The sequence below is a fragment of the Lissotriton helveticus genome, chromosome 7 (assembly GCF_964261635.1).
Source record: "Lissotriton helveticus chromosome 7, aLisHel1.1, whole genome shotgun sequence".
Lineage (NCBI taxonomy): Eukaryota > Metazoa > Chordata > Amphibia > Caudata > Salamandridae > Lissotriton > Lissotriton helveticus.
In genome coordinates this window covers 1737108669-1737126177 of record NC_136068.1, presented here as the reverse complement: position 1 = coordinate 1737126177, position 17509 = coordinate 1737108669, and the positions used below count along the sequence as shown (strand labels likewise).

Here is a 17509-nt window from a genome sequence, read left to right as displayed (position 1 = left end):
GGTAGCAGGAGGACACGCTTGAACTGCCACAAAACTGTAATGTATTATCGAAACTTTCCTCCTATCTCTAAATATCTGTAATTATCCCAGTAGGCCTCCTGACTCACTGGGAAACCGTTGAGACACGAGATCAAACCCACTTAAGGTACGTGCAAAATATCGTCGCTATCAAAGCTTGGCCAGCTCTCTAACGCATTGGGTCTAAATTCTTTAAATGTAAATGTAAATGTAAATGTAGCCATACTTGTAAAGCGCACTGATACTCCTGAGTGTCCTGGCGCTGTACTCATACCGCTAGGGAACCCTTCCTGGTTTTCCCCCGTGAAATGTCCACTCCTGGGCATCCCCAGGGTGCAACCAGGCATCCCTAGCGCTGTAGGGGGCCGTTGTGGAGACTAAGCAAGCTATTGCCCAGAGTTGCAGCGTGGGACCCATGCTTAGAGTAGGCACCGAGGCGAGAAATCAGGTCCGAGGAATTATGAGCCCAAGATCCGCCGAGACCAGTCAAGGCAGGAATTGAACCCTGGTCCCGGGCCAGACCTCTGCATCAGGGTCTGCCGCTCTAACCATTGAGCCACACTTCTCCACTGTTAAGTTATACCATTGCCTCCATGGAACCTGACAGTGAAACATTGAGGCACCGGGGTACCACGCATTGTTAAATTATACCCTTGTGTGATAATGAGATTACTTGACAGAACTGGGTAATGGCTGCGAGAAGACACGTAATACCGTGCCATTAGAACTACTTGAATGAGATACGTAATTATAATGCGTTTGATATTTTAGGAATGTACGCATAACGCCTATTGAATGAGTAGAGGAATTTTGCCATAAGTTTACGATCAACTTTTTGAATAAGACACTTTTTCACCAAATACACTGGGTGAAAAAATATGGAATGAGTGAGTGATTCTTTGCCATGGTAATAACACATACAGTAAATTCTGTATACAAGTCCTAAATAATTCCCCACTACCCCTTCCCTTTGTATGTCTGTCACTTTGTTTTACAGGAACTTGAGACCTAACCAGAAGAAGGATTAATATATCCGTCTTCTCACTTCTCCACATGAATAGCCAAATCTATTTGTAGGAGACTGCACCCACTGAGACGCCCTCGGTCTCTATACACCCTTCACTTGGTCATGAAGAAAGCCCCTTGACCTCACCAGGCAACCAAGGGCTGAAACATGTTGATCTATTTTACTTACTAATTACAGTGCGTGAGAGCCCTAATTACTCTCCATCACACGCCAACAAACTTTTTTAATATCAACTCGAATCCAGACCTAATAAAGACAAACATCTGGCTGTACGAGCATTTTTAATTGACATACTCCACACATCACTGATCACTACTTTTTTAACCAGGGGTAAAACCTCCGGCTGGAGGATGCATAACTACTAACCCTATGATTATGCAAACATGTGACTAATTAGCGGAGAACCAAGATATACCGCTTCAACGTAAGATCTAACACGTGCATGAGGATTTTTCATTTGGGACATATCGGTACGCGACCTGCATACCCAGGTTATGCAGGACAAGTGATCCTTCCCCACCTGATTTTGAGAATTTGAAAATTAAGGAAGCTGAATGGATCACGCTTTCCTTCTCCCCCACAATTTATTTTTATTATTTATTTTTTTAAGGGTTTTATTGAAGAAAACAAGAGAAATTTACATATATCGGGTGTCATACATAGAATACAATTTTGCGATAGGTGAGCGAAGAAATCAATGTGGAAAATTCAATTCAGAGGAGCATGCAATGTCAACCAAGTTTGGTACATCATTAAGGAGAAGTACGATCAACAATCTAGCAAAGTAGCAGCCAGCAGGGCTCACCCACCCATAGTTCAGGATAATGAGGATCAAGTCAGACACCCAGATACATAGGAAATCAATACAGGATAAACAACCCGTCTCTCGTAAAAGAAAAAAGGAAAGAAAAATAAAAGGCCATAGAACTAAACTAAGGCAAAATAACAAACGCCTCCCCAAACCCCCCACCCGGCACCCCTGCAATGGCTACGGCCCATCCCCACTAACAGTGTGCCTGTCGCCCCGGAACTAGACCTAAAAGAAGGAAAAAGAAAGAAGAAAGAGTGGAGGAGGAGATAGCAAACAGGCCCCCGGTCTCCCTTACTCCCCGCCAGTAGCAACCCGCCCCTACACGTATCCAGAATAATACAATGCAGCGATAAAAGTCAGACGGGGGGAGCTTGTAAGAACCACCCGACTCCCGCGCTAGTATAGGTTACAAATCCCGATTCAAATGAAGTCATTGTGCAAACCCATCCAGTCAAAGTCAACCCTGGCCACTGCGATTTTTCATGCAAGCCCTGTCCGCTCGATCCGCCATCCCAATGAGAGTATCTAAATGTTGAGAAAGTTCAAAGTCAGTACAGAAGGATTGAGGCCAGGATAATAGTACACAGAGTATAAGAGTCAAACGATGTCCGCTGTCCACCAGAGATAAATCGCTAGAGCGTATTTGAACCATCCAGGAGAAAAAGGGTGAGGTAACAATCCTACAGTCACTGGAGAACTCATTCTGAAATATAAGATCATCCATGTCCATCTGGGGCGGCATTGGCATAGGGCATGATGTGGATTCGATAGTCCGGGGCTTGCTAGCCGTCGTTCGGGGGTCGACAAAAGATACAAAGTCTGGCTTCAGCGCGGGGCCCTCCGTCTCAGACGCTTCCTGCACCGCGGGTAAAACAGCGTGTTCCATAACCAACAAAGGGTCGGAGTCCGGTCTCCGGCAGATAATATCAGCCGCTACGACCATCCTCTGGATGATGGCGGTGACCTGTCAATGGAGCTCCCCAATGGCGGCCATTACAGTATGCAGCGACGGTATACATTCCACCCGCTCCATCACCCCTCGCGAAGCGACCAAGCAGGTCACTGAACCCCGGAGGTCGACTACTCCGGGGCACCAGGCACAGGCAAATCCGATGACAACTGTGGGCACTCTCAAAAGCGCGATCTCAACACCGTCGTCGCCAGTGAGGAACCAAGCCCGTCGACCCCGGGAGCCCAACGGGGCCTCCGGGCAGCGGATCCCCGACCACAGCAACCGATGCGTCACGCCGCCTTAGCTGCGAGATAAAACTGCCACCGATCCACCATCCGAAACGGACAAGTAATACTCCACTTCGGGAGACCGGACGCCACTCACGTCCCGTGGCCGATGTTATTCAACTCCAACCCGGCTGGGTTAGAAATCAAGGCCCCGGCTTCAACTCTGGGTTAGGCCGAGAATGGAACACGGCGTATCTTCATTATTCAAGCAGCTAGAAATTCCGGGATTGCACCTTTAGAGTCAGGAACACCTCAGCTGCACGGGAGTCCGGTGAGAAATCAGGATAATCGTCAGGATGTGTGAGCAACCGGCGGAGGTCGGGGGAGCCGGGAGCTTATGCGGCCATCTTGGTTGCTAGCGTGGCTCCTACTTCTCTCCCCCCACAATTGATTATTTGTTGAAAAAATAAGATGACCACCAATCGCTCTTGCAATAGCTTTACCCGAAAGCATGTGCTTTTACAGCATTTCCTGCATATATGATCTCAAGTATATCAACCAAGCCTGCTCCGCTCATCAAAAAACCGATGCATCCAAGAAAACTCATGATTGTGTGCAGGCCTCCTAGTCTCAGAATGACCTTCTTTAAATGACTATCCTGTGATTCATTGGCTATGATGCTAAGGGCTTTGTGGAAAAGAGGCTGGTCAAATGTTATAATAGGGGTCTGGCTGTATCTCTTGGCACAGTCAGAAACAAAAAACAGTGTTGAGAGAATACACGTCTCATTTGTTGGATCCATGTTAATCATTGGCAGAAATATGACAGATGATACACCGAGTTGGTTAACTTTATGTAGTAGTTGGCATACTCCTTGCCATACTGGCACACTGTTGCAGAGTAGATGTGAGATGTTCAATAAAATATCCAGGTTTGCAGATGGGTCACTGTACGTGATTTCCTTAATGGTATTATACTTTAAGAATCGCACCCCACTGGCCTGTGAATGATATGTTTTTATTGGGATTTGCCCCAACCTCCTCAGTTCTTCAAATGAAACTTGACGTTTCTTAATGACCGTTGAAAATTGTCCAGTTGGAGTCACAGTGGCGATAATGCCCATCCCATGAAAAGTACCATGGCCATCTATTGTAATAATATTGTGATCAATATTATCAGCTGCATATTGAACAAATTTCGGAGGACTTTCAGAGGGTTCCACCAGGACAGGTATAGCATTTCCTCTTTCTGCTGCAGCTGAACGTTCAAAACGAAGAACTTCTGAATAGGAGCTGCATATGATTTACTGCTTCAACTACAAATCTCGAGCTTGCGTTGTCATGCAATTGAACTAACAAAGAATCAAAAGGGGGAGTGAAGAGGTAGTGCTACAAAGCACTCAGGTGGGTGCACCCTCCTCCAGTTAATGGTATAAATAAACAACAAGGTCCACCTCTAGAAGGTTTCCTGTGAGCCAGAGTATAACAGGCATACACGATATTTGTTAAAATACCCCTCACACACCAAAAGGGCCCTTGGTGTCATGCTTCAACATCGGGGTCTTCCCGCCCCGCTGCGGGACGGGGCGTGCTACGACTAGCGACTACGCTGGAACACTTAGATATTGTAAGTGCTATGTGAAGTTTATTGAGTGAGTGTGAGTAGGGTCAGGAGTGATATGGAAAAGTGAGATTTAAAAGAATACCTAGCCTTATGAAAGCAAAAAAAAATTTATTAGTCATAGGCTGGTATCGTTAAAAATAGTGTGGCGGAGACAATCTAGCTTAACAATGGGCTAGTTCTCCTGGTATTGTCAACATGTTTCGAGGCTGACTGCCTCTTCGTCAGGACGGGGTCAGATCCTCTGTCACTCACTAAGGTTGGCAACAATGTGTGCTATGTGTATATACAAGTGAATAGAATATAGATTATAATACAACTGCAATATGGCATTCAATTTTGAACAGTTATAACCCTGTCAGTATTTCTGAGTCGTGGGCCTGCAAAGATAAGGTAAGAGCACGTAAGTATTTACTGCACGTCCCAGTGCACGTTCATATATCACCTGTGGAAGGAAAGACATGGTGACATATGTGGTGACTTTGCGATTGCCGGAAAATACACCTAGGTGCTGTGACCTGTAGGTGGATGGAAAAACACTACAAGACAAAACCAACACTTAACATAAAACACACTCTCTATGTTGTGAAGTTCTGTACAAGTCAATGGTGAGCTGTAAAATTAAAAGACTAAGGACTAAATACATAATGGAATAATTAGGAGTCAGTGCCCCATGAGCCGGTCTGGAAGAGGGGTACATGGAACTTCCATCTGTAGGTAAAGTAAAAGTGGGGCATGCCATGGTTTAGAGTAAGGTCATGGTAGCAGGTGTTGAAAGTCTAGGCATAAGGCTCCCTAATGCGGCTATGCCGTACTTACTAGTTCACGAGCAGTCCTCGCAACCTCCCACATCCGCGGCTTCCGTGGTGTGAGAGGAAGGAGAGGAGCATGCGGTTATATACTAGAGTAAATTGGATAATTACTAGCACCTGTACCTGGGAGGGGCGGCTGATTGAGCAGAACACTAGAGCGGTGTAAGCTCAGGAAGGTGGACAGAAACGGGAGCCATCTTGGAACAGTATCAAGGATCAAAAACACGGGCGCCATCTTGGAGAGGCCAGTGGTGACAGATTCAACCAGCCGGGACACCTAGTAGTGAACCTATCAGATCTTCAACTTACTGATTCCCAACGCAAAGTTCCAGAGAAAGGGTTAGGTTTCGTCCCAACGAACAGAATGGACAAATTTAAGATGTGTCTGGAAATGAAACAATTTATGCGAAAACTAAAACTGCAAGCCTTCTTTAAGGACTGTAATGAGAATGTGGTCAACAACATTGACCCATCAGATACAGGCCTAAGGAATAAGTCCACCTTCACTCCTCTTGACTCTACTGCTCGTGAACTAGTAAGTACGGCATAGCCGCATTAGGGAGCCTTATGCCTAGACTTTCAATACCTGCTACCATGACCTTACTCTAAACCATGGCATGCCCCACTTTTACTTTACCTACAGATGGAAGTTCCATATACCCCTCTTCCAGACCGGCTCATGGGGCACTGACTCCTAATTATTCCAGTATGTATTTAGTCCATAGTCGTTTAATTTTATAGCTCACCATGGACTTGTACAGAACTTCACGGCACAGAGGGTGTTTTATGTTAAGTGTTGGTTTTGTCTTGTAGTGTTTTTCCATCCACCTACAGGTCACAGCACCTAAGTGTATTTTCCGGCAATCGCAAAGTCACCATATATGTCACCATGTCTTTCCTTTCACAGGTGTTATATGAACGCGCACTGGGACGCGCAGTAAATACTTACGTGCTCTTACTTTATCTTTGCAGGCCCACGACTCCGAAATACTGACAGGGCTATTACTGTTCAAAATTGAATGCCATATTGCAGTTGTATTATAATCTATATTCTATTCACTTGTATATACACATAGCACACATTGTTGCCAACCTTAGTGAGTGACAGAGGGATCTAACCCCGTCCTGACGAAGAGGCAGTGAGCCTCGAAACATGTTGACAACACCAGGATAACTAGCCCATTGTTAAGCTAGATTGTCTCCGCCACACTATTTTTAACGATACCAGCCTATGACTAATAAAGATTTTTTTGCTTTCATAAGGCCAGGTATTCTTTTAAATCTCACTTTTCCATATCACTCCTGACCCTACTCACACTCACTCAATACACTTCACATAGCACTTACAATATCTAAGTGCTCCAGCGTAGTCGCTAGTCGTAGCACGCCCCGTCCCGCAGCGGGGCGGGAAGACCCCGATGATGAAGCATGACACCAAGGGCCCTTTTGGTTTGTGAGGGCTATTTTAACAAATATTGTGTATGCCTGTTATACTCTGGCTCGGGAAACATCCTTTACGACGCAACTTTTACCACACAGTGCCTTTACAACGCAGGTTTTTCAACGCAAGTCATTAGAACGAATTGCACTGGGGCGCTCTAGGATAGGTAATAGTTTAATTTACTATCCAACACCTTCCCTACTATCCACGGGGACTGGAGTTGGAATAGTAAATTAAACTATTCACTATCCAGCACCCCCCAACGCAAGTCGTTGTAACGATTTGCGTTGAAAAACCTGCGTTGTAAAGGCATGCGTAGTAAAAGCATGCATTGTAACAACATACATCCCTCTGGCTCACATGTAATTGAACTGCCAGCCCTAACTGCAACGGTGCAACTAAGATTGTGGGCGAACAGCTTGCATAATTGCCTGTCCTATAGAAGCTACTTTCTCTCTCTGTTGGTTTTATCAGTAACAAAAACTGATAATAAGAGCCTTAACGAATCAGGAATATAGCTCACATTATAGTCAACACTAATTCTTTTTTTTGCATGTATGCTTTTATGATTTTATTACCTGAAATCAAATAAAGCTTGTTTTGAATTTGAATTTAGTCAACACTACTCATGTTTTCAATGAGTGGATATATTTCTGGTTGTACAGGAATGTCTTTATTATAATTTCTTATTATTTCAGCAGCTGCCATAAGGAGATTGTTTCGATCCTCTTCAACATCTTCATGGCTATGACTGTGGTATTCTTGCAATACATGAGCAGCTGTACTTTTAAAAGTAACGACATCAGCAGTCTCTGCAACTGTTCCTATGAAGATTTCATCTTCAAAATGCTCTCTGAGTTTTTGTTTCATATACTTCGAACTATATGGTTCCCTATCTTCAGGCAGTAATTCTTGCATTTTATTAACAAGTTCTTTAACAGTAGTTTGTTCTTCATCATTTTCCTCCATGTATTAAACTACTTGAAGAAACGTTTCCTGGCCAACTGAGTCCTCTGGTCGACCTGAAGATATTGGAGGGTAATCAGTGAACTGCCCGGGAATGAATTTTCCAGTATAAAAAATGACGTAACACTGTTTGTGGTAGCATGCATCTACAGCATGTAAATCAGACACATTTTGGATACGTCTCCTAACTTTGTCTGCCCGTTCTTCATTGCGTTTGTTACATTTTTGTAAAACTGATGATTTGAATTCAACTGTTCGTGCATTAATCCCCACTTTTTTTTCCTCTCCCTGAAGTATAAACTTAACTCAGTACCACAGAAAAAAAAAAAATTCTAAAATTAAACGGGGTTTCACACGACCGTAGAACACAAGAAGTTGTGGGATCTGATTCTTTCTCCTGGAACGGAGTTTTCAAGTCAACAAAACGCGCTCTACATTTCTTGTGCACTTTCTGCCCAACACAAACATGAAACTTAGATATTTTTCTCTCCTTGCATGTTTTTTGAATTCCAGCCACTCCTCTTTCAGTAAGTACAGATACATTGTCATCTTCTTGAAACACCACATCACAAATGAAACACTTTTCTACGTCCATTTTCACTGTATCTCACAGCAACTCGGAAGAACCTGTAACACATAAATGAAACATTTTAGATTAACAAAAAAACAAACAATAACAAGAAAGTTAAAAACCAAAACACAAACAATTGCAAACTTTTTATTTCAAAAGTTAATTGTAATATTTACGTTCCTTCACACTTTTTCATATAGGTCAATGAAAAAATTATACAAACTTTGTCTATCTGACATATTCCGCAATTATTTGATATTATGGTCATCAGAAACAATTTTCTGAGTTATTTTTGACTTTCCCGTCCCTAAAAACATATAAAATGATACCACACATGGGCATATAAACAGTTATACCCTATAGCTCAAATAATGGGCAGCCATTTTGAAAAATCCGCCATATTGGATTAACGCGTCATGATAGAGTGGTAGACTTTTCACCATCGTTTTCTACGGAAAAATTTCAATAACAATCCACTCACAGAAATTGTATTGCAATTAGTTCTAGGTTCCGCAACAAATTGGCTAGTCTATATTGGCTCAAATGGAAACCTCTGTCCCTTGGGTGACAGAATGTTTTTTAACCTGGCTGTGTTTTTTAGATGTTTATCTGTGTAGTTGCTGTGGATTCAGGAACCTGTGCAGGTTAGCAGACTGTTCTTCGGTGTATGAACTGTGTCCTCGACAAGCAGGACCTCTGTAAAGTCATTTGCATTCACCAATCGGTCAATCAGTCAGGTTACTTGTATAGCACGACTACTCACCCGTAAGGGTCTCAAAGCGCTGGGTATGGGGGAACAGCTGGTCCGCCAGAGGCACTGTGGGTGAGTCGAAGAGGCAGGAGTATAATGTGCTTGCGAGCTCTTCCGATACCACCCACATGGGCAGAAAAGATTGACTTTTGATCAGATCCCTTTCTTCACCAGGTGTGTTTACTGTGATCGGCATGTCTGTGTTCACCGCGACGTCTGGCATCAATCCTAGAACAGATTACTACTCATGGTCCTATGCATTGGGCTGGGTCTCAGCAGCCGTAAGCCTCGTGGCAGGTGAGTCTTCAACCTCAATTCTGCTATGCTCTGGGGCGGTTAAAGAAGGGGCTGTTATTCAGTGAAGGCTTTTGCTTAATTCAGGGCAGCTCTGCTGATGCCCAGTGGAGCTACAGAATGAGTACTTTTACCTTTATGAGTTGGAATTGTTTGAGAGAATATAACTGTCTGTCATCATCTATGTGCGGATGCACAAGATGATGACTGAATTTGTTGGTGTATTTGAGTGTGTGGATTACTTTGCACACTTCATGCATTTATTTCTTATAAAGTGTAACTAAATAAAAGGATAGGTGCTTGATTACATGTGCAGTTTCTTTTTTAAATGAAATACCCCCGTTAAAAACAATATCAGATTTTGTCTCTACAACATAAAATAAATAGATAATAATGTAATTATCTCAGACAGGGAATCGAAAAATATTGCTTTTTCTGCCATGTTCCATACATTTTTGTCATTTGAATAACTGTTGTTTTGATCTCTTGAGAAACTTAAGCCCGGTGACATGGCATCAGTTATAGGTGTTATTCATTTAAAGGAAAACAGTTTTAGGCTACATTTTTCATCCATGTCAATTTGGGAAGTCACTTATAATTGTGAAAACAAACGTTGCACACAATTGAATTATAGAGGTGATAAGGTGACGGAAATGTTTTTTCCCACTTGTACCTTTAAAGGAATCACTTGCCCTAGCCTGCATATATTTTCAAGAGTAGGGTCTAATCATGCTGTGAATTTAACGTTTAAATTAAATCTTTATTTTACTAACTTCTATTAGGAAAACATTATATACAAAGGTTTGCAGCATCATGCTAATCTAGTTTCAGGAAAGCAATCGATGTTTGGATTGTGATAAATTTGAACAGTTTTTATCCACGTTGAATTATTAAATATAGCTCCCCTAAAGGAAGGAAATATGCTTCAAGGCCATATCACTCTGTGAATAGTCCCGCTAGTATGTTGTTTCCTTTGAGCTAGGGGCCCTGCCTGTGACTTTATGACTTCGTGAGCCAAAGTTAGGTCTTTTGAGTACAGCTTTTATTTGACCCCTGGAGGAGATAAGAGGGTCAGCTTTAGGAGATGCTTAGAAATGGAACCTGAAGAAAGAAATATAGCATTTAAAATTTCTGTGCCCAATAGGAATTTGGGATACTTTTTTTCTCTGGAACAGAACGAGTCTTGTTCCAAAAATGGATTGGAGGACAATGTTTCAGAATATAGTTTGATTATCTTTGAGGGACCACAGACTGGATGCATTCTTTAAATTGCCTCGCCTAATCTACTCCAGGCAGCGGTCTGACTAGAACAAAGGCACTAATAAAAAAAGGAGTAGGGAGCGGAAGAGGATACAATGGGTTTGACCTCCTCTACAAGTAACTTAATCCAAAAACAGAGAACCCCAGTTTTATCAAGACCATAGACAGTAACTCTTCACTATAAAAGAAAAAAACAAGTTTTTCTTGTAAACCCTCACCCACCAGGGTTACCTTTTGGTGGCATGCTTCATCATAGGGTCCATCCCGATCGGCTACGGATTAGGGCGTGCTGCGACCTACCAGTTGCGTGGGATCACTATTTCCTTTTTCAATGATAAAGGATGATGTTTAATGAGAGGGGAGTGGAGGTGGTGTTATAGTCTAAAAATACCTGGCTGATAGGTATACCACAGTTTATTCATACCTTTAGTCGGTATGGTTAAAAGGATAGGGTGACATTTTAAAAAAAAGTAGGCTATGATACTAATTTCCGAAAGGTCAACATGTTTCAAGCCGTACCCCTAATTAGGCTTTTCTTTAGGACCTAGGGAATCCAGTTCCCTGCTTCTACTCCTATTGTTTCTTAATTCTGTGCACACTATTTCCATGCCAAAATGATGATGTGACGATGATGACAGAATAACATCCTAATTACATGCAGGGTCCGATTCATGACTTATAGTCTCTCTTTTCTGATAACCACGCAAGATGGTCAACTTGAATGGCCAATAATGTTACTTTGTGGAATAACCTGAGCTGCATCACAGACCCCAAACTGGTAGTGAAGTGGATAACTTTGACATTTCAAGAGAAGCACATTGGTGACAATCTCAGCACAAGGAGATGAGCTGGAAGTAAGTTCAGACAGGACCAAACAATAAGGTAGACAGTAAAGCTTTATGACTGCTACCTTCAGAGTGACACCAACTCTATTTCCAGTGGAGTCGCAGATGGTGCTAAGTCTGTGGCTTCGGGCACCTAACAATGGCTGCAAAGCCGGATGCATGACGTTACAACGCATGCTTTTACCACGCATGCTGTTACAACGCAAGTATTACAACGCAAACCTTTACAACGCATTACACTTGGGGGTGCTGGATAGTGAATAGTTTAATTTACTATTCCAACTCCAGTCCCAGTGCACACTAGGGAAGGTGTTGGATAGTAAATTAAAACTATTCCGTATCCTAGAGCACTCCCCAGAGTAATGCGTTGTAAAGGTTTTCGTTGTAATACTTGCGTTGTAACAGCTCTGCGTGGTAACATTTTCGTTGTAAAGGATGTTTCCCTGCAAAGCCTACCATCTGAAAAGCATAATTACAGGTTATTGGTGAGTGATCCTCAATGACTTGTGTGTAAGTGTCTGAAACAAATACTAATTCCCTCTGCCTTTCATTAGAAAGGAAATAGTGTTTACAATTGATCTGTTCATGATACCTGCCGTACAAGCCTTGAGCTCCTTAATTTGCTTTGCTGAATCAGCATGGCTTATGATCACCCACAAACAACATGCACAGCACTAGAGGAGAATACACTTCATCTACAGCTCATCTAGAGACTGAAATCCACTGGGTGGGACTTGGACCGATAATCTATATAGTTTTTCTGAATAGGTGACACAACATTGATTACTGTTGTACAGAAGCACACCTCTAACATACAATATCAAATAAGGTTACCTGATTCAAAAAGGGACGATGTAGGAAAGGAAAACAATTGTCCTTTTCAGAAGACAAAGTGTAAACCAGGGAGGGGTACAAAAAACAAGAAAACAGCCAAACATTTTCTGGCTGCTAACAACAGAATTGATGACCTACAAACCAAAGTGGCAGACAATGCACGTGATAAAGCTAAACTAGGATTTAATGTCCAGACCTTAAAAACAGTACTTCCTGTACTACCAGCAAAATAGAAACATGATGAAAAGTGATCACTTTCAAGCTGTATTAGGTTCAGAGGAATTCTAGAACCAATTTCAAATGAAGTTCTTATTATGCACATCTAAAGCCAATTTTCAAGTAATCTTCAAGATACCCAAAGGCCTGAAATAGAACTAGATTATACTCAATACTCAACCATGAAAGAAGATCTGCATACTCCCTAAAAATCATCAGAGGGGATACATTGAGCATGTAGCAGGATCTGACCGTTCCAGCATTTGCTAGGACAAGAAGAGACATGCTCTGAATGTCTTTATAACAGTTTTAAAGAGCTGTGCACATCTCTGAAGTGGTCGGAGCACTATGGATGTTGTTATCTTTTAGTGCAAAGCTCTACCTATCATCTTTTGACAGGGTTTTGTGTTCAAGCCTATGCGAGGTTTCTTGGGTACGCTTATGTGCCACCCATGGAATGTCCCATTGCTTGAAAGCACTATTTTGTATTACTTTGGGGCTACTTTTCAGTGCAAATAATGTTTAGTGCTGAAACAAATTCCAAATCAACAGTTTGAAGCTGATTCAGTCCCTTTTGTGATGCAAACCCGGAGCACATTTCTAGTAAATCCACTCATTGTATTCCACCACCTGTGGCCCTTGTGCTTGCATTGTTTAATATTATGTCTGGTGACAAGTTGTGGCATTGATTAGAACAGATTTGTTTTTGAGTAGATGGTTGAGGAGTTTTATTAAGAGCTCAATGTGAAATATGATGCAGTAGACTACATGAGACTGTTGTAGACGATTCTAGGACTCTAGTTAAATATTCCTGATTCATGCCCTTATGTGGTTAAATCAAATCATATCCATATATATGCATAAGAATCATATCCATATTAAGACATAGCCCATGCAGTCCAAATACAGCAAGGCTACTCCCATAGACTCCTAGAAAGCACAACGTGTTCTTAAACAAACCAAGCCACCAGCAGCCCGGGAATTCCCCCTGCTTCTGTATTGATTTGTCCTAGAACTCCTGGAGTCCTGAAAGAACTGCGAGTTCTTAGTGACGTCTTATGTCCACCCTTACGTCAAACTCGGCACCTTCCAGGTATAAATATACCAACATCTGCCCTAGCAAAACACACAGTGGTTCTGGAGCAGATCGACTATCTACTTGCCCGACGCCGTGCTGTAGCAAGCGCCGAAGGAAGCCGACCCTCCCGCTGACGCACTGAGAGAGACGCTGCCGAGAAATCCAGCTCCAGTGTTTCCCTGTAGCCCTTGCGGGTCGCTGGGAGATCGAGTCCTGAGAGAGAGATACAAGACCTCCTTCATTCTATAACCAAGGTACGGAGCTGATTAGACCCTTAGAGAATTCTTGATTCAGAGTCTTGGCAGAAACTATCTTAACTCTAACTACATCTCACTTACTCCTTCCCAGGTACTAAGCTGAGGTTAGGTACACCGGGGTAGGCGTATCTTAGAAGCACCAGTTGAGTACTGTTAGTCATTATTTTATCATTGTATGTATTTTAACCATTTTAAACACCGTATGGTTTAGAAACCATACCATGCTTTTACAGTATTACTTTGTAATACTCTTTTTACTGTACGCACTTTACTTTACGACAAGTATTGCAATTATAGCAATTCACTTCTCTTGCATGAGAAAGAAGACTATCCAATAAATAACCTCGTTTATTGAAAACGCCAGTCTCTCTGTTTCTTTGCACTTCTGGTGAAACTAAGCATGCACGATTGACTGAGTAAAATCGCTATCTATTGTTTCCGCGACTCTGGAGGTATACTCCTTATTCTGGAGGAAGCAAAGTTGTCATGTTTATGCGGTTGTCAGAAACTAATCCCTTCTTGTGTACTCGAGAAAGTTTCTAGTGACCTCTGAGCTAGCTGGCACACATAATTAAGTCTAACATATTCAATAGAGACCTAGTCGACCTAAGTTCTACGTCTAAACTATTGTTTATGTTATTCCAATGCGCAGAGCCTATTGGGAATATAGGAACTACACTACATGGCGCCCAACGTTTGGTAAGGCGATAATTTAACGCTAGATACTAGAGTAACTCAGTCGTGCTTTTCACACAGACCCCTTTTCCCGTAAAAACTCCAATAGATGTCTAGAGTGGGAAAAAGGTTAATATCCGCCAAAACTAAGTAGGATGAGAATCCTATGAATTAGTTTTTAGTTTAGTCAACGTTGAAGGATACAGTGTTCCAAAATATTGTGCACCTAATCTTTGTTTCCTTGAAACTTGCTCTGCAAACTTTCTGTCAACAAAAATGACGGGAAGTGAAGATGAAAGAGAAATAGAAGTGTTAGCAACTCAAGTGGAACCTGGTATCACACAAGTGGGGTAGGGTCCCCCAACCCAGCGAATGGGAAATTAATCTAGAAAATCGATTTGGGGTGTTATCAAACCTGAATTAATGCGATAGACTCAAATTGGCTGATAGAGCAGTGTCAAATGAGACAGCGGATTCAACCCATAAAGATACCCCCACAGAGAAGGTGCACAGTTTGACATATGTTATTTCCTCGTTCTCGGGGAAAAGGGTAGAGGAAGCACTTACCACCAGTACTGGAATAATGAATGGACCTCTGGAGCCACAGTTAGACCCAATTACAGCGGAACTAGCTCTCGGCTTAATTGCACCTATGCTTGAACCCCCATGCCACAATAATACCAATCTAGATCTAGAAATGGGGTGGGGGGATGATCTCCAAGGCTCTTCGCTTCCACATGTTACACTGGATGTAATGGTAGATAGTATAGAAGAGACAGGATTGTCCTTTCTTTCCTGGAACATTGCTGGCATCACCAACAAGCTGACATCTCCTGATTGGTGTATATTTATAGAACAATTTGACATCTTATTGTTCCAGGAAACATGGTCTGTGACCCCAATACTCCATCAAGGGTACCTTAACTTTTATATCCCAGCAACAAAAACCCTAAGGATCGACCAGTAGGGGGTTTAATAATCTGGGTTCGCCAAAATCTATGCTGCAGTATTCATCAAAGGAGTTCCCCACTAGCAGATATATTGCCAATCACTCTTACCTGGGCCAATGGCTACGGGATGGTCATATTTAATATTTACGCCAGGGGATTAGCGGGTGGTAAAGCATCAGAAATGATAACCGCTCTGGATCATGAGCTTGAACTTCTCCCAACATATTTGCCTTTCATTGTAGGGGGTGATGTTAATACCACTTTCGAACCGATTGGCCATGAAGACCAAACCTTATCAGAAGAAGAGGATAGTAAGTGGGGTATCCCACAGTTAGAACTTCCTGCAGTTAACAAATGGACAGAGGCGGCTATCCAATTGAAGGCCCTATGTTTGGCAAGAGGACTCAGAGCAGCAAATGGAAGAACTCCATCTGATCGACAGGGGAACAAAACATTTAACAATGGGAGGTTCTCCAGCCGAATAGATTACATCCTAGTGGATGTTAGATTATGGCACAGGTTGATTGATATGGTAGTTAAAACCCGAATGGAGAGTGATCACAATCCTCTCTGCATGGTTCTCAAAGTAACTGTAGGATCAAGAAAACCAAATCTAGGAGGAGGTAAAACTACCCTGAATATTGTATCCTCAAACAACCAGCGCCATATTAAATGGAGTAGACTTATTGAGAACATGGAGAGATTAGAGGACCTAAAAAAAGTAGTGTTAGAAGAAGTGGCCGAGATTAATTCATATGTTAACAAGCAGAATTTCCCTGAAATTATGCTTGAAGCTCATACGGCCTTTTTTACAAAGCTTCAGGAGTTTTTTAAGAAGGAGAATAAACCAGGATATGCCCAGAATAAAAAGCCCATACAAGGATGGTATGATAAGACCTGTAGAGAAGCTCGCAAGAACCTTAGTTTAGAACTCAGAAACAAGAATACCTTAGGGGTGAGAAAAGCAAGGGACAACTATAGGAAGGTACAAAAAGAGGCTAAGAAGAAGTGGGACGAGGCCCATTGGCGTGATCTGAATATTGCCTGTGATGCAAGGAATCAGAGTCAATTTTGGGCTCTGGTTAAATGGGATAGAGGAGGGGTGGCTCAACCCCCACAAAACAATGTAGCTCAAAACCAATGGGTAGATTTTTTTAGACCACAATATGCTTCTGTGCCAATTGTAGGGGAACATACTTTACCCCCACAATCTTCTACCAATGTCAGCTATTCACTATAAAAGATATCAGTATAGCGTTGGATTGTGTGACAAGGGGTCGTGCTCCAGGAATGGATGCCATACCAGCAGATGTGTTCTTAAGTGATCGCCCATCCTGGTGCCAGTACTTTGAGTGGCTAGCAAACTCTGTGGCTAGAGGTGCACCTATACCTACCTCTTGGAAGGGCGCAGAAATAGTACCAGTTTTTAAAAAGGGAAACAAATCATTACCCAGCAATTATAGACCTACTAGTCTTATAGACTCTGCTAAAAAAATAATAGGTCGCCTAATACAAAACAAATTACCATCCTGGATCGATGAAAATGATATTTTATCTCCATATCAAGCTGGGTTCCGTCCTTGCACAAGCTCAGTTGATCAGGTTTTTTTCTTTATAGCTCTGTACTGGAGGAATGTGTTGCTCACCAATGGAACCCTCTACGCTGTATTCGTAGACCTAAAATCAGCTTTTGATTTAGTCCCTCGATCCAAACTCTGCGGGGTACTTGCTGAAGCTGGGATGCCCCCGGAACTATTGACGCTTCTCGTCCGCTTACATGAGAACAATTATGCAAGAATCAGGTGGGGTGCTCAGGGCGAGGTGACGGACACATTCCCTGTCGAGCGTGGGTTTCGGCGGGGGTGTGTCCTGGCACCGACATTGTTTTCCATCTACATCAACGG

At 42.5% G+C, this 17509-nt stretch overlaps 1 protein-coding gene across 1 annotated transcript in view; it reads left to right on the top strand.

The window, feature by feature from the left end:
- LOC144770719 (lens fiber membrane intrinsic protein-like) overlaps nucleotides 1–17509 on the top strand; it is a 177575-nt gene that overhangs the window by 124498 nt on the left and 35568 nt on the right. The window contains exon 4 of the mRNA XM_078655451.1: nucleotides 9371–9493. Within this exon, the coding sequence (XP_078511577.1) occupies nucleotides 9371–9493 (123 nt within the window). The remainder of the gene's footprint in view (nucleotides 1–9370; nucleotides 9494–17509) is intronic.